This window comes from Cricetulus griseus, chromosome 5 (genome assembly GCF_003668045.3).
Source record: "Cricetulus griseus strain 17A/GY chromosome 5, alternate assembly CriGri-PICRH-1.0, whole genome shotgun sequence".
Taxonomy (NCBI): Eukaryota; Metazoa; Chordata; class Mammalia; order Rodentia; family Cricetidae; genus Cricetulus; species Cricetulus griseus.
The window spans coordinates 61,329,263-61,354,196 of record NC_048598.1 but is presented as its reverse complement, the minus strand read 5'-3'; the positions used below and the strand labels follow the sequence as shown (position 1 = coordinate 61,354,196).

General features: G+C 44.7%; 1 protein-coding gene across 4 annotated transcripts in view; it reads left to right on the top strand.

The window, feature by feature from the left end:
* Window positions 1-24,934, top strand: part of Mgat5 (alpha-1,6-mannosylglycoprotein 6-beta-N-acetylglucosaminyltransferase) — a 292,133-nt gene that overhangs the window by 244,377 nt on the left and 22,822 nt on the right. For all 4 annotated transcript variants that reach the window (XM_027417769.2, XM_027417768.2, XM_027417771.2 and 1 more), the window contains 2 exons: window positions 3,483-3,632; window positions 16,042-16,188. In XM_027417769.2, coding sequence (XP_027273570.1) covers window positions 3,483-3,632; window positions 16,042-16,188 — 297 coding nt within the window. The remainder of the gene's footprint in view (window positions 1-3,482; window positions 3,633-16,041; window positions 16,189-24,934) is intronic.

The following is a 24,934-nucleotide window of genomic DNA, read 5'->3' as shown; positions in this document are numbered from 1 at the left end:
TGAGCCAAACTCAACTCCTCTTTGTTTAAGTTGCTTTCTGTCAGATCTTTAGTCTCAGCGGGGAGCTAACTGTCTGAGAGTGGCTGGTACAGCTCCATTTGGAACAGAAACATGGCTCCATCTCCCAAATTTCTACAAAACTGCCACAAGGCTAGCTATGATGAGATCTCAATTTCTGTAATCCTAATTGCTTCCAAAGGCCCACCATCACATGGCATTAACATGTGATTTTCCAAAGAATGAACTATTGGTAGATGGATATACTCACAGCTGACATCCTAAATGATGGCAAGATGTTTATGTGTGACTAAAGCATAGCAGAGAGAGGTAGCATTACCTGTCACATCTAATTCAAAGGTTAGTTCTGCTTGAAACATCCCCCTCTGATCTCCTGCCAGTATCCTGTCAGTTGACTATTTAAATCCTCCCTGAAGGGAATCTCTACTTGTTGAGCTTTTCCATAGTCTTCCTCCTTGTGCATGCCTTCCTGCCTGGAACACTTCAGAGAGCCTCTGCCTTTCCTGGATTTGCTCACAGCACATGTGCAACCTTGCAGATCCTTCCTTTCCCAGGCCTTTGTCTGGGATCCTAATCTTGAATCTGTCTGCAGGGAAGGGGTTTTGACTCAAATGAAACCACATGGGTCTTTTGCGCCTGTGGCTTGCTGCAGCCCCTGCTGGGGCCTCCCCAGTCAGCAGCTGGTTGTTAGCAAGAAAAGCCTCTTTTTGCATCAGGGACAGATGACTTCCAGTCCCCACTTCTAGTCCCCAACAGACTGTCCTGAGAGCCTCTTTTGCATGATCAGAATCTGCCCCAAGTGACTCAAGTCTGAAAATGTGGGGTGGATCTGGGAAGAGTTGGGGTGGCCAACACCATTGCTATTATAGGTGTCTAGAGCCTCGGGAATGTAGCATGGTCATCGCTAAACCTTGGGCACTGGCTTCTTCCAGTTTCTTTGCCGTTTTTTTTTTCTTTTTCTTTTTCTTTTTTTTGAATAGTGTCTCATGTAGCCCAGGATGGCATGGTGAGACATGCATTGGGCTTCATGCATGCTAGGTGCACGTTCTAATACTGAGCCACATCCCCCAGCCTGGTTCTCACACTCCTCCTCCTCTCTCTCCTCTTTTCCTCCTCCTCCTTCTTTTCTTCCCTCTCCTCCTCCTCTTCCTCTTTCTTGGCCTTTTCTTCCTCCTTGTTCCTCTCCCTTCCCTCTCTCCTCTTTCCCCATCCTTCCTTCTCCATTTCTCTCTGTGTGTCTGTCTTGCTCCCTCATCCTAATAGAGGTGGTGCCATGAGCCCCTCTCATTGCCTCCTGTCTGCCCACCTCCCCTTTTCCTACCTTCACTTGTTTGTGCTGACACCAACACGTTGACCCTTAGCCCTCTGTATTGAACATTCTGAATGCTGGAGAGGATCTCACAGGCTCTTTGGGGCTGGGACTGGGTCTCCACTGGGCTGGCCAATAGGGAAGTCAGTGGGGTTACAGAGCCCCCTGCCTGCTTCCCAGGGAATGGGGGTATACTGGGTTTCTGAAAAGACAGTGGGAACAGGATTTACTAGATGCCTAGTACAGGTACCCATATCCTAGAATCCTACCAACTAACTTACAGGAGGTAGATGATTCTAAACAGGGCTCAGGCTTTAAGAAGTCGGGGCTGATAAACTGTTCCACTCTTGTTTGGTCAAGCAGCCACATCTCTGAAACCATAAATAAGCTCTGCAGCTTTCAGCCACACCAAACATGCACAGCACAGGATTGAGCCTGAGATTTAAACATTTGCTTTACTCCTAGGCTAGCCTGCAGTCAGAATGTTGTTTATTGCCGGCTGTTACTCTGATGCACAAAATAGGTTATTTTAACTTGACTTAGCTGGGTTTTTGTTCAGGAATACTTCTGGTACTTCTGAAAGGTTTCCTTCCAAAGTCCAGGGTGCTATGTCATATAGTCACATAGGAGGAGGGATGAGAGGTTTAAGCCGTCTTCATTCAAGTCCACTTCTCTGCACTGTGGGCTGCTGGGGCCACCCACCACCACCACCACCAACAACAACAACAACAACAACACACACACACACACAAACACACACACACACCAAGTTCTTTAACAGTCTTTGGTGACAAACTGGCTATCATGAGGTTTGCCCAATGTGTATATGTGGGGCGGGGGACACAGAATAGGAAAATGCATGTCCTACTTTGACACAAGTGGAAACTATTACAGAGTATGGATCCTTCAAATTAAAAAGGAAAGGAGGGGGCATGCCATACAAAATCTGCTTGTGTAACTTAGTCACACATGAACGTTAAGGGGAAGTGAAAGTGAGTTTGCTTCCTTGCCACAGGTGGTTTCAATTTTGGAACCTGGAAACCTGGGTCTACAGATGTGGGACCTTTGGGTTTGCTTCTAATGAAAGTCTGAATGCTCCCCACTGTTCACAAAACCTCACAGTTCCCACTTAACCTCTCTGTCTCTAAGGCTCACCTGGGTATTGTCAGCTCTCCAGCTGCTGGGTCCATCCCTACACTGCGAGAAACCCTCTTGCCCAGCATCAGAGAGAAGTGGGCTGCAGTTCTGACAGCATGAGTTAATCATCACAAGAAATACTGGCAAGCAGGGGATGTTTATATTCCCTGGAGACAGCTTAACAACTCTGGATAAATATTCCAGTCCAACTGACTGCCTTCTCCAAGCCTTCATCCCTACCCCACCACACACAAACTTCCTTCCCAAAAACCAGAGTGAGCCAAAAGCAATACATTGGTTTTTCCCAAAGTAAGAATGATACTCCCAAACACTTGACCATGACTGCTGTTATTCTGTAATACTTATATATTAATATATGCACACACAAGACTTGTTATTCTGTAATATTTATATATTAATTATATAGATAGATACACACACACACACACACACACACACACACACACACGACATGATTCTGATTGAAGACTTGTACAGTGGCAATATGCCTGTTTTTGCCCTCAAGTTCCAAACAGATTCCTATTTTCATGTGTGTATATGTCTCTACAGTAGTATGTATGCGTGTGTATGGGTTTGCATGTATGTGGGCACACTTCTATATACCTGTACATATATGTATGTATGTGTGGATACATATGAAGACCAAAGGTTGACATTGGTGTCTCCTTGTTCATTCTTCACCTTGGGTATTGAGATAGTCTCTCACTTGAACCCAGAGATCATTGATTTGGCTAGTCTAGCTAGCCAGCTCACCCTAGGGGATCCTTTGTCCCTGCCTCCTTAGCACCACGATTGCAGGCAGGCTGCCATGCTTACCTACTGAGCCATGTCTCCATCCCAGATTGCCTTTAAAATAAATCTCAGTTTTGATGTGCATACATCTCAGACCTCAGCATTGACCTTTCCTGTCTCTGTGCCGTGTAGCTCCCACCAGGAGTTCTGACCTACCAAGCAGGTTGTTTCACTAATTCGCTTTCTGCTAATGTCCCCTCTCTAGAATAAGAAAATCTACTTGGATATCATTCACACGTACATGGAAGTTCATGCCACTGTTTACGGCTCCAGCACAAAGAACATTCCCAGTTACGTGAAAAATCATGGCATTCTCAGTGGGCGTGACCTGCAGTTTCTTCTCCGGGAAACAAAGGTAACTTCCCAGCAGATTCGTAAACATTCTCATGGCTTGTGGGTTTGTGTTGCACTCCCCCCCCCAACCCCCACTTGGAAATGGGATCAGAATCTTTCATGCTTTTTTTTTTTTTTTTTTCCAGTAGATTAGGGGTATAGCTCAGGGCTTGCCCAGCACCACATAGAACCATTTGGGAGTTGTATTGTAGTATCTGAAGTTTTAGTAACTATTAGTATTTGTTGAAATAATTCACTTAGTGATGATTCCACAGAAACATCGGCTAACCTAAGCTATAAGGTTTTCTGGGTGTTTATGTACACATATATGCTTTACAATCACAAAACCTTTACATGTGTTTTTGTATTTCAAATGTATCTATTTATTTGCTCTGAAGGAGAAAGGTCCATGCTGGACATGATGTCACATGCCTGTTATCTCAGCACTTGGGACTTAGAGGCAGGAGGATCAGGATTTCAAAGGCATCCTCGGGCATGTAGGGAGTTTGTTGCCAGCCTAGGATACATGAGACCCTGCCTAAGCTTTAAGCAATAGTCAGGCAGTGTTGTCTTAGAGCAGCAATTGAAAAAAAAAGTTAATGAATTGTAAATTGTGATTTCTATAAATTCATTTCTAGATTTTGTTTAAAATATGCATTTTGCAATTAAAAGTTAACAACAACAACAAAAAAAACATATTTACTAGAACTTAGTGGTAGCAAGGATATCTCCAGAAGCACAAGAAATAAAATTTAAAAACCCCTGTTTATGGGGGTCTTTTCTTGAGCCAGGGATCAAGCCAGAAGCTGAGAGTGGAAGGGTAAGGCCCTGCCTTGTGTGAAGGATGACCTTCTGATAGGGTAACGAAGGTCACAGCTATCAAATTCCCCATCAGTCACTGTGCCCAAGGAACGTGGTCCCTGACCTCCTCTCCTCACACCCCTTCCTCAGATAGAGACAGAGACCCACTAACTCAAGAAGCATAGTAGGGGGTTTTGAAAACCTGTGAGATGACCAGCGTGTGGAACCACCTGGCATTTGGACCATAAGGAACCAGATTCAGGGGGCCAAGGTGCCAGTGACATATTCAGGAGGGAATTAAATCCAGTCTATAATTGATGTTGGAATATGACATTTGATAAGGAAATGGGGTCTGGTTATCACAGTTTTGGGCGGAGTTCAGACCCTGTGGCATAGGTGGTTAGACAACCACTGAAGATCATTTATCTATGTGTGTGTACATGAGTACATGTTTATACATGAGTGTATGTATGTGTATGCACATGTATGTGCATCCATGTAGAAGTCAGAGGTCAGTTTTGGGTATCATTCCCCTGGTACTATCCACCTGGTGGGGTTTTTATGTATTTATTTTATTTCACATGTATGTATGTGTGCCTGAGTATATGTATGTGCACCCTGTGCATACAGGACCTTGAGGTCAGAGGAGTCACATGAGCAACAATGTGGGTGCTAGGAATTGACCCAGGTCCTACAAAAGCAGGAGGAACTCTTTAACTGCTGAGCTAAGTCTCCAGCCCACACCTTTGGGTTTTTTGGTGTTTATGCTTGTTTTTGGTTTTTTTAGATAGGGTTTCTCACTGGCCTTGAGCTCACCAAACAGCAAGACTAGCCAGACAGTGAGCATGAGAGTTCTGCCTGTCTCTGCCTCCCCAGCATTGGGGTTACAAGCATGCACTACTGTGTCCCAACTTATTTTATGTGGACTCTGGGGATTGGATTCAGATTGGATCGTGAGCACTTTACGAACCAACCTGTTTCCCTAGCCCAAGACTTCAATTTTAGAGGGTGCATCTGGCAATCGCTTTGGGGTAAACAGAACAGACACCTCTGTGGGTTCAGGTATCCCAGCTTCCCCCAGTAACCGAGATCAAGTCATAGAGGAGTCTCCAACTCCTGATGCTTAATAACTGGGAATTCCAGCTCTGCTAGGCCTTTGGCATACCATCTTCACAAACATCCACACTTAGGACACTTAGTAAAAGGGTAGAAGGTAAACTTATAGGGTAAAGTGCTTAACCCAAAACCATGAAGACCTGAGTTTTGTTTTCCAAAACCCCCTGAGGTCAAATGTGGGATCACACATCTGTAAGTCCAGAGCTTCTGTGGCAAAATGAAAGGCAGGAACAGGAGAGCCCCCAGAAGCTAACAGCTCAGCCAGCCTGGCATACAGCCATGAACAACAAGTGATTCTGTCTCAAACAACATGGGGTTGGAGCAGTGACACCTAAGATTGTCCTCTGACCTCCATACTTACATACTTGTACACACACACAAAGGTTTTTATTTTATTTGTTTGCTTTTTCATTTATTTGTTTGTTTGTGTTTTGAGACAGCATCTCTCTACATAGCCCTGGCTATCCTGGAATTCATTGTGTAAGCTAGGTTGGCCTCAGATTCACAGAGATCCACCTGCCTCTGCTTCTTGAGTGTGGGGATTAAAGGCATGCGCCACCATGCTGGGCCACACAAAGATTTTTTAAAAATGGGGTGGGTGGGAGCCAGCCATATGTATGGCTCAGTAGGTAAAGGCACTTGCTGCTCACACCTGAGGACCTGAGTTTAATTCCCAGAACCATGACATGAATGAACCCACACGCATCACACACAGTTGGCAAGTCATCTTGTAAACGAAAGTCCATGACTGTTCACCAGTTAAAAAGATAACTGTCTGGGGCTTTGTCCATTTCTCCATCCATAATCACACTTGATTCTTTTTGCTTCCAAGTCATTTTAAAGTGTGATTCCAGAGATAAAAATATTTTGATAAATTTTTTTTGAACTCTTGGCCAAACACTGGGTTTCTTTTCCTGAGGACTTTAATTCCTTAAAAGGTCGCCCACCGTCTCATGATTGTTCGTGGCTCTATGAGTGAGGAGCGCCCCAGTTTCACTCTCCTCCTTCTGTCATTTTCTTTCTTAGTTTGACATTTTCGAGTCGTCAGGATGTCCGGGCCCTTTCACGGCAGCGATGCTATTTTCTGCCATTTGCCTCATTTTACTTTTCTTCGGTGAGATCCCGCTGAAAGTTCAAGTTTCTTTAAAATAACACCGTGCCAGAGCTTATTTCCACAGTGTGTCATTACCGTCTCACACGCTTCCATTAACCCGACCTTGTGGATGCCTTCCTCAGCCTCACAGATTTCAAAAGAACCCTATTTGCCTACCATCCATTCACCTTGTCAGAGAATGAGAAATAGGCCAAAGCTGAGGTCTGTCCTGTCTGGGGGAACACAAGAAAAAAGCTTCTAAGAGCCGGCTATGAGGTTGGAATAGGTCAAGCAGCCAAGAATGAAGCTTGGTTTCTGAGCATGAAGTGTGTGTGTGTGTGTGTGTGTGTGTGTGTGTGTGTGTGTGTAGAGATGGCTCAGTGGTTAAGAGCACACACTCCTCTCCATTTTGTTTTTATCTTCGTTTTTGGAGACAGGGGTTCCCTGAGTACCCCTGGCTGTCCTCGAACTCACAGAGATCCACCTGCCTCTGCCTTCTGAGTGCTGGGATTAAAGCTTGTGCCACCACCACCCAGGCACATCCTGCTCTTACAGAGGACCAGGGCTCAAATCTCAGCACCTGTATCAGGCACAACCTCCTGTAACTCCCCTTCCAGAGAATCAAACGCCCTCTTATGGCCTTAGTGAGTACCGCAAGTATGTGGTACAGAGATAATCGTGCACATATACATAAATGTTTTGAGTAATTAACTAATTTGAAACTGATGCCTAGGTGGAATTATGTAGTACTTGTTTCTCTGATAAGAATATATTAGGTCTGCAGAGATGGCTCCCCAGTTAAGAGCACATGCTACTTTTCCAGAGGCCCCAGATTCTGTTCCCAGAACCCACACCTACCAGTAATACCAGCTCCAGAGGATCTGATACCTCTGACGTCTGTGGGCACCTGCACTCATATGTACACACACACACACACACACACACACACACACACACACACACACACGTATACATAATTTAAAATACAAATAAATCTTAGAGAACATATTAAAACACTCCATGTGGAATTATGCCTCAAATTGTTGGCAGATGTGAGGAACAAAAGGTGGTACTTGGCCAAGACTCCCTTTCTATTGAGATCCCAGTAGTAGGCAACTGAGCTGAATGAATCTGGAGTTTGAAAAATTGACACAGACTAGTCTGCGTTCGTATCCTTAACTCCTTCTCCTGTGCCTCTGAGCAATTTTAAAGCAATTTATTCCTGTCCATGTTGGAAGTAAAGAACAGGAGCTGCCAAAGAGACACATCTGTAAAATGAATAGATCCTCCTCAGGCTCAGCTAGAGAGGGAAGAAGCCTGCTCTCTTGCCAAGATCTCACCCCAGGATCTCAGCTAGAAACGGAGGAAGCCTGGTCTCTTCTCCCCAAGATCTCCAGAGATACGGAGTAATGGCTGGTGTTCGGTCACTTTGGGGCTCATTGTTTTTGGTAACGAGCCATCTTTGGGTTTGGTATTACTTTGATTTTGGCTCCTTCAGTGTTGGAGGTTGAACTCAGTGCCTTGTACATGCTAGGGCAAGCATGCTGCCACTAAGCTACATCCTCACCCTGTACACTGTCTTTGAAACTCTTCGAATAGAACTTTGTCTGAGCCCATTTGATGCCCCAGCCTCAGAAGACACAGGGATGTTGCTATCACATGAGAATTGGGGCTTAAAGTGCTGGGAAGTTGCTATAATCTCAAAGCCCCTTCTATCGGGCTGTACATTTTGATAGGCAATTAATTATGATAATAAATTATTGTCTGCATTTTGATGAATGAATTATTTATCTAAAAACCACAGATAGGTCATTTCATCTACTAGACCCTAGAAGAGGACATAGAACCAACATATCATGACTCGCTAGGGTTAATTCTCCAGCTCTGTTAGTGTGTGTGTGTGTGTGTGTGTGTGTGTGTGTGTGTGTGTGTGTGTGTGTTCTTATCTTCATAGTTTCTTTTTATTTGGTTTTTGTTGTTGTTGTTGTTGAGACAGGGTCTCATGTAGCTCAGGCTGACCTCAGACTTACCATGTAGGCAAGGGTGAGCTCCAACTTCTCACCCTCCTGCCTACACCTCCTGAATGCAGTGATTCCTGGTATGCACTTCCACAACCAGTTTATGTGGTGGTGGGGATTGAGTCTAAGGCCTTGTGTACACTAGGCAAGCACTCTGTCAACTGAACAGCATCACCAGCCTACCTTCCTGTATTTAACTTCAGTACTTTTCCCATCTTCTCCTGGGTGGTTTTTATTAATGGTCTATAATGAATGGAGGATTCATGTCCTCTCCAGTGGAAGGGTGTAGCCTTTGTGCTTAACTGCAGTCCCAAATTCACAGCTAAAAGTCCCCAAAATACCAGCTAACTTTAAGTTTTCCCCCAAGGTTTAGCTGGGTTGTTGTGACAAAATAGCCTGACAAAGTGGGTTTATTTCAGCTTACAATTCCCAGTTCTGATCCATTCTTGTGGGGAAATTATAGCGGTGGGAGATTGGAGCAGCTAGTCATAGCACATCTACAAGCTGAAACTAGACAGAAATGAATGCATCGTGTTCAGTTGCTTGCAGCTCAATTTCTCCGCTCTTAAACACTCAGGGCCCCTGCCTAGGGAATAGTACTGCTCACAGTGAGGCTGGGTCTTTCCATATCAATTAACTTATTAAGACAGTCACCCACAGGCATGCCCACAGACTACCCAATTCAGACATCAACCTGGCACTCCCTAAACATCTTTTAACAAAAGGATTTGTTCATAAGTGGGCTCTAGTGTGGCCCAGACTGGCTTCAAGCTCTTTACCTAACCAAGTGTCTTAGTTTTGTTTCTTTTTGTGGTGATAGACTACCCAACAAAAGAAAAAGATTTAATTGACTCACAATTTTAGATTATAGCCCACTATTGTGGGGAAGCCAAGGCAGTGGGAACTGGAAGCAGTCACATCCATAGTCAAGAACCGAGAACAAGGAAGAAATGAATGTTGCTTGTGCTCAGCTCTCTTTCTTCACACATAGTTCTCACTGCCCTGCCCAGGGAATGATGCAACCCAGGGTGGATGAGTCTTTCACTTCAGTTAATATAATCAAGATAATCTCCCATAGGCCAACCTAATCTAGACAGTCCCTCATTGAGACTCTCCCAGGTGATTCTAGGTTGTGACAAAGTGACAGAGCTAACCATCACTTGTGGATAAGATTCAATCAGTTCTAGAGCCAGATCCAGGTAATTCAGAGTTCAGAGGAGTTTATATGTTCTCACTGGCCTCTTCGAAGTGTCTGGCTTTTGCATCAAGTTGACCACACCAAATCTGAAAGTCAGAAATCCAAATTGCTACTGAGCTAGGACACAGGTCAGTTAGTGAAGATTATCTAAGCACTGATCACTTCCCATCTATCTCTAGGTCAATGAATTAACACATAATTTGTAATACATTTGATTTGGTATTGGCTTTCAAATGACAAAATGCAGAACTTTTAAATTTGGTGCTGGTGTTTGTGGTCTGGCTCGTTTCATCTATGACCAGGCGCCAGTTGCCCCAGGAACCCAGTCTCTAGGTGGTGCCAGTTTGGTGGCCAGTTTGGCCAGTTAGTAATGCTGAAACAGGTGTTCTAAGTCCTGTTGTCACTTGGCCCTCATAGCTCTTCCCTAGACAGCCAAAGCAGCTCAGATTAGACCAAGAGAGTAGAGCCAACTAGGTCACTGTTTACGTCCTTCAGCATCAGAAGAGGGATCTTCAAGCTAAGTGAAACTATCACCATTCATTTCCTGGTGTTCTAATTCCATACCATTGCTGTAATAAAATACCCTGACAAAAGGCTACCTAGGGGAACCTGAAAAAGGGAGAAAGGGCTTCTTTAACTTATAGTTGGCTACAGTCCATCATTGCAGAGAAGTCAAGGAAGGTGAAGCAGCTGGACACATTGTATCTGTTGAGCTTTAAATGTGAAGTATTTAAAAGTAAGCCACCCTGTGTCTGACACTTGGTGCTGTCGGGGAAAGGTGGGACCTCTGAGACATGGAGCCTCACTATAGGGAACACATCACTGACCCCACTTCCTGAGAACGCGCGCGCGCGCGCGCGTGTGTGTCTGCCAGGCCATCCTCACGTTCCTGCCATCATGCCTTCCCTGACATGATAGACTGTACCCCCTTCTGGGACTATAAGGCAAATAAACCTTTCTTCCTTAACTTGCTTTTGGTGGTGATATTCTCTCACAGTGACAGGAAAGTAAGGAATACAACATCCAAGAGCAAAGCGAAAATAAATGCATGCATGCCTGGTGCCCAGCTAACTTTCTCCATTCATACACATTACAGGTCCAAACCCAGGGAATGGTGGCACTCGCTGCTAGACTAGATCTTCCCTCATCAATTAAGGCAATCAAGACAGCCCCTCTACCCAGATATGCCCACAAGCCAGTCTGATCTAGAATGATCCCTCATTGAGAATCCCTTCGAGGGACTAATTCTAGGTTGTGTCAAGGTGACAAAACTGACCATCACACCCAACCATTGTATGGATTCTTCTTTAAAGATGTAAAGGAAACAAAAAGGGAGGCCTGGCAATAGCATACAGTTTGTAGGACTGGCCCTTCTATCTGGAAGTCACTGCACACTCTAAATCTCTCTTTTCTGGTAGTTTAGTAGTATAAGAAATGGTAAGAACTTGTAGGGCATAGTGGTGCATACCTTTAATCCCAGCACTTAGGAGACAGAGGCAGGCGGATCTCTGTGATAAGAAGGAAAGGAGGGAGGGGGAAGGGTGGGTGAGAACTCAAAAACACATGAAAACTCAAAAGTTGTCATAACCCACAAACAGCCACAGGCACTTCACCTCCAACTGTGTGGTACGAGAGCATTCATAATGTCCAACTGTGTGAAATTACAGCTGGACTTGAACCTGGGCAGCTATTTTTCAAATGTTTACTAGGCACCAAGCCTGAGAATATTAAATGTTTCTACAGAATATCTCCTTCAGTCCTTACAGCAGCTCCATGACACAAAGCATCAGTGTTGGCCCTATTTTGCTCCTAGGGAGACAGAGTGCTTGTGTTATCTTAGGTAAGCTTCTAGAGCCAGTGAGAATCCATACACAAGAGGCAATTGCTGTGGTTACCGAATGAGGAAATGTTAGCAGCGGAACCTGACGACACAACCTATATTGTTAATCATCTCATTGCCCAGCCATGTTGACCAGTAATCAATTTCTTCCACAAGCTGAGGTTAATTCATTTCTCAAACTCCTTCCTGAGCCTCCACACTGCCTAATTAATAATGATCACAAAAATGCATGCTGAGATTATATGGGCCTAATATTTTATTATTCTTGGTGTTCCCCCATTAAAAGTGATCAGAACTGGGGTCAGGGTGTAACTATGTGATGCAGCACTTCCCAGTCTATATGAATCTCCCGGTTTAGCCACCCCTTTATAATAATTAATTAAATAAAGTGACTGGGGCTGAGGTGATTGTGGGTAAAATGCTTGCCACCAAATAGTGAAGACCTGAGTTTGATCCCCAAAATCCACATCTAAAACACTGATTATAGTGGTATTCATTTTGGTCCCAACACGGGAAGTAGAGGCCATTGGCTCCCTGGGGCTCATTGGCTGGCTGGCCTAGCCAAAGAGGCGAGAAAAAAATGTAGAGAACAACTGAGGAAGACATCCAAAGTTGACCTCTGACTTCCACACACAAATGCACACACATGTGCATGTACATACACAATAGAAGAGAATGAAGATGGCCAGGCCCAGAAGTGGTTGACGGAATTTTCATTAACTCACTTAAGAGTTAAAACAATTCTTTTCTCTTTCAAAGCAGAGAAAGGTATCTTGGTGACTGTGTCAGGGTGTCCCAATCCTTGCCATGAATATAGCACAGGCTCCTTTGTCTGATCTTCCTTATCACTTTAGTTTGGAGAGTGTGACCTTTCTGTTTAGAAACACTCACTGGTGGAGTAGGAGTTGTGACCATGGAGATGTCTGACATCTAGACTCCTTGTTAAACTCTGGCCTTCTGAAAGGCAGACTTAAGCCTATACAGTGTGGCCAGTTTTCCCTGGAGGAGTTAAACCTTAGCACTGAATGTTTTCTTTTACCTGATTTTTGTATGTGTGTCTAGGTGTACATATATACTTATATACATGCACACATATGTATACAGGTGTGTACACCCAAGTGAATTTGTGCTGAGGCTGGAGGAAGACAGCAGAGTCCTGCACTGTCACACTTGGGTTTATTCCCTAGAGGCAGGGTCTCTTAACTGAACCTGGAGTTAGGCTAGGAGCCAGCAAATCTCCAAGTCTTCCTCCATCTCACACAGTACAGGGGTTACAGGAACATGTGACCACACCCAGATTTTTATCTTACAGGGCAAGTGCTGTTACCCACTGGGCCCCAGTCCATGAATGCTTTCTTGTCTTGTGTTTCTCCTTTTCCTAGTGAAGAACTCTAAGGGATGGAGTGGAAATAACATGAAGTTCTCAGAAAGAAAGAAGTCAGGGAGGGGGAGACAGGGGTAGGGAGAGAGGGAGGGCCGTATGTAGACATAGTGATGGATCAATAGAAAAAGCAGGTTAGCATGGTGAGGTGTGTGGTGGCAGAAGCCTTTGGTTGGAGATGGTGAGTTTTCTCTATCTGGATTATTGTCATTCAACCCTTAGGTGTGCCATGTGACCTTCATACATGTGCTTCATTGTGCTGTCACAGGTAATTGAGTACACAGGAACCAAGAGAAAAATAGCTTACTGGCAGCTGGCAGAAAACTGTTACTTCACTGTTTCAAAGTCATGTGTCATTTCCTGTCATCTTAATTAGTGTGACAAGAAAACTCATTTCCAAAAAAAATGGTGTGGTAGCTGGGCAGTGGTGGTGCAGGCCTGTAATCCCAGCACTCGGGAGGCAGAGGCTGGTGGATCTCTGTGAGTTCGAGACCAGCCTGGTCTACATAGGGAATTCTAGGGCCATGCAGAGAAACCGTCTTGAAAAACAAAAACAAAAAGGAAGGAAGGAAGGAAGGAAGGAAGGGGAGGGGAGGGGAGGGCAAATGGTATGGTATTTGCTTGTGGTGTAATTGTCCTTGGAAGATAGTGAGTAAGGCTTGGGAGAATTAGTCCAAAGTGTTTATTATTTCATCTGTGTATATATATGGGGTGTGTGTGTGTGTGTGTGTGTGTGTGTGTGTGTGTGTGTGTGTGTGTTCATATCTATGAGTACAGGTACATGAATGCCACAGTCTGCATATTGAAATCAGACAAAAACCTCAGCTATCCATCCTCACCTTCAACCATGTCTGAGACAGGGTCATTGTTGTTCACCATTGTGTAATCCCAACTAGCTGACCTTCAGGATCCTAAGGAGTCTCCTCTTTTTGCCTCCAGCCACACTGTAGGAGCCTGGGATTGCAGCTGAGTGCTACTGCATCCAGTTTGTGTGGGTTCTGGGGATCTGAGTTAGGTTCTGATGCTTACACAGCACCAAGCCATCTCCCCAGCCCCTACGTGTCTACCGAGATATTCTGATTCCAGTAGGGCATAATTGTTCGTGCAAATTATTATTGATATAATTAAGTTTAGGTCACATTCAAGTTCATCAAACAATAGCCTCTAATCCTGTAATTGTAGGTTCAGTTGGTTGATCTAAAGGAGATACCCACCCCCAAGATTCTCTGTTTAAATGGATAAGCATTCGCTGCTCCCATTTCTTCCAAAGTTGTTTTTGACAATGTAGAGTTGAGGAGGGCACCAGCACTTCTTGGAAAACTCTCATTTTCAGAGGTCAAGAAATACTGTGGGCTTCTTTTGACAGCTCTGGTTAAACCTGCCAAGAGCCTGTCTGTATCTGCTGGCATTTTCTTCTCAAAGTTAAAAAGAGTTGGGATGCCTGATGCTGTCCTGTGTTCCCAGCTGTTAGTGGGTTGTTAGGCTCAGGTCTGGGCTGTGGCAGCCCTGACATGCCAGGTAGATTCAGCCATCTTTCCTCAGTGGATGGATTAAAGAGACCAGAGATAGTGGAGAACTGAGAAAAGAGAGTTGCTTAATTGTGGCCACACTAGCAAGAGAACAAAGAGGTCTAGTGACTGCCACGTTATCTTTGGGGTCCTGACACAAGGCTTAGGTTTAATCAGAGAAGAGATATTCATCAATAAGCAGGCCTGTTTAAGGTGTGGTTCAGCCCATCACTGACCCATCATTGTCCAGCTCGTCTCTCCTGCAAGGTTGACTGACAAGTTGTCAGTGTGTGTGAAGTCTCTTTCTGGGAGACAGGTTCCTCTCTGGATGACACCAGGCTTTGGCATTTCTTTTCTTTCAGTGGGAAACTAAAGAGAAATTCCAATTCCTTGGGGCTCATTGTTTCAGTGTCTGACATCCAGAGGGAGGGGCCTTACCATCTCTTTAGAATCTCTGCATTCCTGCCTGGATGACTACACTTCTTGGGGGAAATGACCTGGGTATTTCTGAACACAAATGCACAAGGAACCCAACATCCTCCATCCTACCCTACTCCCACCAGGCACGAAGCATCCTGTCTCCTTGTCATTTGATGTGTGCCTCTGAAGCCTTTTCAGACTTGGTTTCTACAAGTGGGCAGAGAGAATCAGGATTAAGCCCCGCCTGGCAACAGCCACGCATGCACGGCACTGTATCCCCACACCTAGTTTACACAAAGACTGTTGCATTTTTGGGTCCACTGACCCATGGTCACATCTCATTGTCCCAGCAGCTCCAGCCACTGAGGGCTCTCTAAGGACCTTTAGCTTGTTTCTGCTGCCATCTACTGTCTATCTAGGGAAAGTCAAGGTTTGCTAGCGGGGAGGGAAGTTGGGAATTGCAGACTTTGCAATTTCTACTCCCAAAGAGGAAAAAACAAAGCCTGCCAGCTGCTGGTGTCCCCAGTGAAAACACCGTCATAAAACTTGTGTTTACTGACCTCCCAAGTTTGAAAGCAGTTTTATTTGAATTGTAATCAAACCACCAAGTGACCTTTCTGCCCCTGGGCCCCAGAGTTCCTGAAAGGGCCCATTGTTCCCTGCTTGAGTGAAGCAGCCTTCTGTTTAGTTAAGCAAGTGTTCTTGCAGTTATGTCTCCCGCTGAGTGACAGAAGGACAATTATTGGGTCTTGGGTTTACTGCTGGTTTTGGGTTCCTACTCCCACCCTCTCTACCCCTACAGCCTCCAACTCTTCTTTACTTTCATACCAGGAAAGGAGATGGGCACAAGGCAAGTCTAATGCACCTTCTATTTTGCACATACTAATCTGCAGATCCTATTAGAAGTCCCTTCACTTTGTCCCAAGCCACCGGCCTCAAGATCTAAGACCCTTGCAGAATGACAGAGGCATCCACAGAAACAGACCACAGGAACTGAGTGATATATTATGTTCATGTGACTGATATATTCATGTGATGTGTTTTCCTGTCTTACAGCTGTTTGTTGGGCTGGGATTCCCTTATGAGGGTCCAGCTCCCCTAGAGGCCATTGCAAATGGATGTGCTTTCCTGAACCCCAAGTTCAGCCCTCCCAAGAGCAGCAAAAATACAGACTTCTTCATTGGCAAGCCGACCCTGAGAGAGGTGAGTCTCCAGAGCATTCTGCTTTCTTCTATGCTTTTGTGTTTGTGTGTATATGGGTGGGTGGCATATGTGTGTGCATGTGCACATGCAGGTGTGCACACGTGTGCAGGCATGTTTGTAGAGGCCAGAGGGTGAAGTGGGTTTCCCTCCCCTCTTTCACTTCATTCACTAAGGCAGAGTCCGTCACTGAACTCAGAGCTCACTGATTTGACTACTCCAGTTTGCCCTGGGATCCCCTGACTCACCTCTTAGGCTCTATGATTAAAAGCAGGCTGCCATGCCCACCCAGTTTTTTCTATATGTGCCAAGGATTCATGCTCAGGTCCTCATGTTTACCCAGCAAGCTCCTATCATCTAAGTCAACTCTCCAGCCCCCACGCCAACTCTATTTTTTAATGAGCACGATGGGTGTTCTTTCTAGTCTTCTAACCACAGCTGACAGCTGAAATGAGGAGGCCACTGGGAGCACTCACTCGCCTCTCCATTGCACGTAGTGAAGTGTAAAGAAGAAATGGTAACCAGTGACTGTTCACAGAGAACATCAGCCTCAGAGTTGGAGAGATGGCTTAGTCAATAAAGTGCTTGCCATACATGTTAAATCCCCCAGAACTCTGTAAAAAGATAGGAGACCTGTGGCCTCCACAGGTACACACACACACACACACAGAGAGAGAGAGAGAGAGAGAGAGAGAGAGAGAGAGAGAGAGAGAGAGAGAGAGAGAGAGAGCATCAGCCCCTAAAGATAAGACATCATAGTTACAGGGTTGTTCTCAGTTTTTAGCCCACCCTCAGCAGGCACCACGCTGTCACACCATCCCTTCATTGTTAGAGCCTGTCACAGGACCCGAGCCTTGTTCCATTTGCCTCTGCAGATGAAACCTGCAGTGGGAGATGAATCACCACAGAGCATGGCTAGGATTCCTTTGGGGCGATAAACAGAAGTCATTTTACAGCACAGTGTGGGTGATCCATGTGGCAAAGGTGGGAGGATGCTGCATCTGGGCAGACACAGGTGTGTGCAAGAAACCATGAGATTGGCCTATGTGTTATTTCTGAGCAATCAGTGACTCTCCTAGCCACTCATGCATGGGGACATTACAGCAGGATCCCTCAGGGCCTTTGGCTGAGAAATCACAGTGGTGGATAAGCCTAGGGTGACACAGCAGCAACTGTTTCTAGAACATTCATTTCTCAAATCTGTTGCTTTTTAACCCTTTGGGACACTTTCCTGAACTTCTGTCCCATAGTGCTTCAAGGCATTTCTTCCCTCCCCACCACACCCCACCCACCCCGGTTTGTTCTTTGGAAGTCTTTATAAAATGTCTATTTAGATATGTTGCCCCTGTTTGTTTGTTTGTTTGTTTGTTTGTTTTTAGAGAGAGGATCTCTCTGTGTATCCCTGGCTGTCCTGGAACTCGCTATGTAGACCAGGCTGGCCTCAAACTCACAGAGATCCACCTGCCTCTACCTCCGGAGTGCTGGGATTACAGGCGTGCGCCGCCACCACCACCCAATACTTTGCCTGTTTTTAATTGGGGTATGTTGAGGGGTTTTTGTTTTTGAATGGTAGAGGTTCCTTAGGTATTTAGGGTATTAATCCTTTATCAGACATAATTTGAAAATATTTTCTCTTATTTTATTTGTTGGTAACTTGATGTGTAAAAACTTTAAAAGTTGGAGCTATGGAAATAGCTTCAATAGGTAATGTGCTTGCTACACAAGCAGGAGGACCTGTATTCAGTCCCTAGAAGAGATGTAAAAACACCCTAGGCATGGTAGCACTCACTTTTAATCCTAGGACTATGGGGAAGGAGATGGCTTTGACTGGCTTGTTCCAGGCTGGGAAGAAATCCTATTCCAAAGAACAAGAGGTATGGCCCATGAGGAATAATCTGAGGTTGATCTCTGGCCTCCAACATGCACATACATGTACACACATGTATACATGCTCTCTCTGTCTCTATCACACACACACACACACACACACACACACACACACACACACACACACACACACAAAGAGGACACTCGTGAACACATTCTACCCCATGCCCAGGGAATGATGTCACATGCTCACATCAGCCAATATTAAGGTAGTGCCCATTGTCCCCTGTGATTTACCATCATCTAATCACGTGACTGTGCTGAAGCTGGGAAGGGCACTCATTCTCTGTGGCATAAGGAGAGGAGAGACCTTGGAGCACCTGCAAGGGATGATTCTATCAGCCCTTTAGTGAGACCACGAGAGAGTCTGGAATACTGGCATCAGTGGCTCCTCATGTGACCTCATCCAGACAATTCCCTGAGCCCAGTATTCCCACAGGAGGCCGAGATGCCAGAGGGAGTGGGCAGAAGCTGAGCCCATTCACACAACAGCCTGTGGTACTAGCTGCCATCCTGGGGGAGTTCAGCAAAGTGTTTCCCATTTATCTGATATGGAAGCATCAGAAGACAGCTCTGCACCATTGTATAATATCCAGAGAGAGCAGAGTGGGGTTGGGGATGTGGCCTAGCTGGTACAGCACTTGTCTGGCGTGCAGAACCCTAGGTTCCATCTCCAACACCTCATGAAATAGGTGTGGTGGCTCACAGCTGTAATACCTGCACTTTGGAAGTAGAGGCAGGAAAGTAAGAAAGTTCAAAGTCATCATCAGCTATACAGCAAGTTCAAGGTCAATCTGAAATGCTTGAGACCAAAGTAAAAGCTAAGTGGATGAAAGAGGGGTGTTACCTTCAAGTTGTACAAAGGAAGAATGTTCCGTGTTAACGGAACGGGGTGGGCTTTAAATAGAAGAAGAAGGAACTTATAGAGTGATGAACAAGGGAGAGCTGAGGTTAGTTTGCCTCATGCAGGAGAGGAACATCTAACAGCTTTGAGAGGGAGTGGTGACCTTGATCTCATGGCAAAAAGAGACATATGCCCTGCTTTCACAGCTCTCAAAAGCCCCCACATCTCCTTAACCAAGGATGCCTTTAATTGGGAAAGAGCTGCCAACAGGTCTGCAGATCTCTAAATCTAAAACCTCTGAGCAACGGTTCTCAACCTTTGGGCTCAAGCCCCACAGGATCACATATCCTGCATATCAGATATTTACATTATGATTCATAACAATAGCAAAATTACAGTTAGGAAGTAGCAATGAAATAGTTTTATGAAGGGGGTTCACCACCACATGAGGAACTGTATTAAAGAGTTGCCACATAAGAAAAGGTGAGGACCACTGCTCTAGAGGGAGCTGGGGAGATGCTCAGTGGTTAAAGTACTTGTTGCTCTTGCAGAGGACTGTAATTCATTTCCCAGCACCTACATCCAGTGGCTCATCAACACCTGTAACTCCAGTTCCAGGGAACCCATGCCTTCTCTAGCCTCTTTACGTACCAGGTATGGGTACTCAGTACACATACATACATGCAGGTACTCACACATATTAGATAGATAGATAGATAGATAGATAGATAGATAGATAGATAGATAGATAGAAAGATACATACATACATACATACATACATACATACATACATACATAGAGAAATTCAGGAATGGTGGCATATACCACCAACATAGGGAGGCAGACAGGATCCCTGGAGCTTACTGGCCAGGGAATTGGCAAGCTCGGGTTCATTAAGAGATCCTATCTCCAAAAATAGATGGAGAGTAAACAAGAAAGCTCTCTCTCTCTCTCTCTCTCTCCCTCTCTCTCTCTCTCTCTCTCTCACACACACACACACACACACACACACACACACACACACACACACAGAAAGAGAGAGAGAGAGAGAGATCCTTAAAAATGATCTCTCTTACCTCAGCAAATGGGAAACTTTAACCCAAATTCACATGCTACTATACTGTCTTTGTGTCCATTAGACCCTTCTGTTAAACTACCCTGCACACACAAACATTGGTCAAGGGCATTTGTCTCTATTTCTCTTGGCCTTCACTTGAAGAAAAGGGAAAAAACTGAGTTTTCTAAATTTGAGTTTAGCTTTGTTTTTATTTTTGCATCAGACCAAATTTTCAGAGTGCATTGTCTGCTCAGAGCAGGGAAGAAAAGCCCCAGAATGCCTTAAGGAATGGAGTTGCTTCATTATACTTTAATATAAATTAGATTTTTTATCTTTATATTGGGGAGCATATGAATAGATTCCCGTAAAGGGAGTGTGGAATCTCCTTGGAGGTACTATCGTGGTTCTGAAGTCGCCTCTCATATTTCCCAAGATGCTGCTTGTCCAGAGGATGCCCCAGTAAATCTACTGACAGATACACACTCAAGTGGCTGAGATCAGATCATCCTCAATAAATTAACAAGGAGGAACACAGAGTTCTGAGAGGGCTAATGAATCAAAAATGCCTCACTCGTAAAATTAAGTAACCCTCAGCAAATGCAAACGAATAAAACAGCAATGGCTCAGCCTTGTGTGTTTGCTAAGTGCTTAGGGTAGCCTTGTAAATAAGCAGGGGCCTTAAAAGGAGGGGGGAACCTGCACTACTATGTAAATGACTCGATGGTGACATTGCTGGCAGTTGAAATTTTAGCAGTAGGTGGACTAATTAGCTTGTTCTCGTGGCCACAAAGCAGAAATGATGTGACAGTCTGCCCACTCTCTCAAAAGGTCTAACATGGCATAAATGCAGCCATGGGATATTTGTGTGTGTGTGTGTGTGTGTGTGTGTGTGTGTACATGCCTACAATTGTATGTATGTAAATTTTAGGAAATGATTTGGGGGAGTTCGAGACAGGGTTTCTCTGTGTAGCTTTGGAGCCTATCCTGGCACTCACTCTGGAGACCAGGCTGGCCTCAAACTCACAGAGATCTGCCTGCCTCTGCCTCCCGAGTGCTGGGATTAAAGGAGTGCGCCACCAACGCCCAGGAAATGATTTTTTTTTAAGGTGTCATGTCTGTGAACCTGTAACAGTGGCCACATCCCTTTGGGTGTGGCTTCAGGCAGCAGGAAGTGGAAGGAGGGAAGCTTCAGGTGTGGCTTCTGCTCGCTCTTTCTGGTGGGTCAGGTGACAAACAGTAGGAAGGACAGAGACAAGCTCCCACGGTTCTTTGTATTTTTCTGTATAAGTGTTCCTCAATAAACACCCATTTATCATTTTATCTTGGGTCTAGTGAAGTCATTACATCCTTGCCTTCAGCTTTGTTCATTTTTTTCTTAAGAATTTAGTGGTGTTCTCTAAGATGCTTTCCCTTTTTGCTCAAAGATACTGAATTGGAATGGGAAGACAGCTCAGTTGATATAAAAGGCTTGGAGGCCTTGAGTTCAGTCCTCAAAACAAAGGTAAAAAGCTGGCTGTGGTAGTGTACACTTGTAATCCCAGTGCTAATGAGGCAGAGACAAGTAGATGCCTGGGATTCTTTGGCCAACCAGCCTAGGTTGATTTATGGGTTCATAGTCAGTGAAAGACCCTGTCTCCAAGTAAAAGTCTATAAGGGTCTAGAGGAATGACACCCAAGATTGACCTCTGGCCTCTACACACATGTACACACTCATACACACAAACACAAACAAACAAGCATAAAGCTGTTCTGTTGCTGAAGGATCTAGATTTGAACTCAGCTTGGAATCCTTGTGATGTATGGGAAGCCTGCTAAGTAATATATGAGCTGGGGATTAGCCCGCTGTCTGTCCCAACCAAAGACCTTGTGGGTTGGTATTGAATCAAAGTATTTTATACAAAAAAAAAAAAAAATGTATTGACAAATAAGGCTTCCATGGCTCTGTGGGCCTGCAAAAGTCTCCAGCACTGACCAAAGAGCCTGAAAATCAAGGGCTGTGACAGAAGTGGGAGCATGCACAGAAACCAAGAAAGGCCTCGGGACTGCAAGGTTTTGTAATTTACAGGAAGCTTTCCCAGGGCCTTGTGCTCCTAGCTTCTTGCCCCAAACAGGGCTTGCCAAGCCTGGTGATGAAGAGATGGTGGGTGCTAATCAGCTAATCAGCTTTGTAGTTCTCTAAGTGTCTATGTATTTATGGAATTGGAAGGAAAAGGGAAAAACAAGAGAGCCAGGCTGGCCTGGGAAGCAAAAGTCATAGCATTAGCAACGGCAGCTCTTGTAGCAAATACGTTAGGATGCTTTTTCCAGCTGCGGCGATTGGTCACTTGCTGAACAGGCACTCCCCGGGCTTGGATCCTGAGCACCAACATCCAAGCCAAGCATTGCCTCCAGCACCTGTAACAGCTGTGATGGGGTAGTGGAGACCAATGATCACCGGGGCTTGCTGGTCTGCCAGTCTAGCTAACAACTGAGCACAGGGTCAGAGAAAGAGCTGTCTCACATGAATAAGGCAAAGAGGAGCACAGAAGGTACCCAGTGTCTTCCCCTGGCCTCTGCACATGCACAAGGGCTTGCACCTGCGCCATACAGACATACAGTTAATGAGTGCCTGAGTGAAGAAACTAGTAAATTAATAAGTAAAGAATAAATAGAACTTATTTTCTCTCTAGAAGTTAAGTTGGCAAGTAATAGAACTCGCCTTATAGATCATTTTTTAAAATTTATAATATGTAAAACAAAATGTAAAAAGTAATTTTTAGGAAGAGAATAGGTATTTCATGCAGTTTTATGTACTAAAAGTTATTGTAAAAGATGGGCTGTCTGGTTCCACCTTACAATAAACAGTTGTATTTAAAGGGGAGAAAACATTCAGCCAAGCACTGCTGACCTTATTTTCTTATGTTTGACTTTATGAAAAGAGAGCTGAGTATAATCTGTGTACATATCACACACATATACACAGCTGTCATTAATGCGACATCTACCCATGGACGAGTGTTTTACTGGAGGATAATACCCACAGTGACATTGATGTTGCTGTGCCATTTTTCTGAAATGGTGACTGTTCGTGGATGAAGTCTCAAATAAACCAGTAGAAGGCACAGGGAATGTCTACCCCACTTGCAGGAGGCACTGGATCCCTTCCCGAGCACTGCATAAGCCAAGCAGAGTGGTCCAAGCTCATCATGCCAGCAGTCTAGAGGTGGAGGTAGGAAGATCAGAAGGCCAAGGTCATCTTCATCTACCTAATGAGTTAGAAGCTGCAGCCAGGACTACATAAGATTTTATCTTAAAAAAAAGATATTTTTTGCTATATATGATGTACACTATAATTATAGCCCTGGACAATTCAATGTGCACTCAGATGGCCTCTAAGGATTCTTTTCCATGAATCCACATGAAACCCCAGGAAGACATGTGCACGATGTCTGGGCTGGTGATGTATCAGGTGGTTAAAAAAAAAAAAAAAAAACATGCTTAATCTATTCAATCTTAATCTATCAATTAACTAATTAATTAATGTTCCTTGGGAAATGACAAGTCTTCCTTGTGCACAGCTGTCCTGATGTTATCACCATATATCCTTGGTCCTCACCTGCAATGTTTCCACAAATGTGTACAAGGTTTTTCTTTACCCACTGTCTTAAATAGGTATAAGAAGACCCCAGGAAGAAAAGAGCAAGAGTAGACCTTTGAAGAGCTCAGAGTAGCCCAGATACGGACGTGTACATGCTTGGTTTCTTTGGCTACACATTTTGTTGTTGTTGTTGTTGTTGTTGTTGTTGTTGTTTTTGACACAAGGCCTCACGTAGCACAGACTGCAGACTGGCTTCAAACCAACTGTACATAAGGATGACTCCTGCCTTCACCTCCTGAGCACTGGGATGACAGGCATGCTCCAGTGCACCTGGTTTTATATAGTTCTGGAATGAAACCCGGGGGCATTGAGGGAGGTCAGGCACTCCACCAACTCCCCAGCCTCCTTTAGCCACTTTTTTCCACATTTATTCTTTAAGGAGGGAGCATCCTTGTGCCACAGTACACTTGTAGGGGTTAGAGAACAAATTGCAGGAGTCAGCCCTCTTCAAGCATGTGGGATTAAAATCAGGTCATCATCAGTCCTGTCCCCAAGTGCCCTCACCTACAGAGCTATCTCATCTGTCCTGGCTACTGGAATCTTAAAAGCTTTAGAAGGGAGATCCACTCCTGGCTTTTCTGATTCTAAATTGTCTTTCTAAATCTTATGTTCTGGGACTAGAGGGATGGCTCAGTGGTTAGGAACACATGCTCCTCTTATAGAGGATTAACGTTTGGTTCCTGGCACCCAGGTCAAGCAGCTCATAGCTAACTGCCTGTAACTTCGGATTCAGGGATCTTGAAACCTTTTCTGGTTTCAGTAGGTGGCTGTCTGCACCTGTGCATCTACGCACTTAGATGTGCCCATACATAGACATTTTAAAATCAATGAACTTCATGTTCTGGTGTCTCTGTGATTATTTCTGAAACTATTTGAAAACTTCTGCGTTCTTCTAGTGGCATAATTTCCCTGCTGTCACCCCTATATGCACTGTTACTCATGTCTGTGTGATTTTCCAGCATCTGCTCATTTGTTTGTTTGTTAGCTTGAAACTGGGTTTAACTGTAGTCCCAGGCGGGCCTGGAATTTGTGCTTTCCTGTGTCAACCTGGCAAGTAAAGAAATCACAGGCATGCCTGGCTTATGGCTTTGGTCTTTATTGTGATTTTCTGTGATGACCTATCCATGCTAACCTGGAGAATAGATACTAAATTAATGGAGGTAATTTTGGCTGAGAATAAGTAGTCCTTAAGAGCCCAGGATAACTACAGGGGTGCATTAGCTATGTCCCTCATTGTTGTGACATGGTGACTGACAAAAGGCAGCTTAAGGAAGGAAGAGTTACTTTGGCTCAAATTTCAGGGGTGCAGTATCTCTTGGTAGG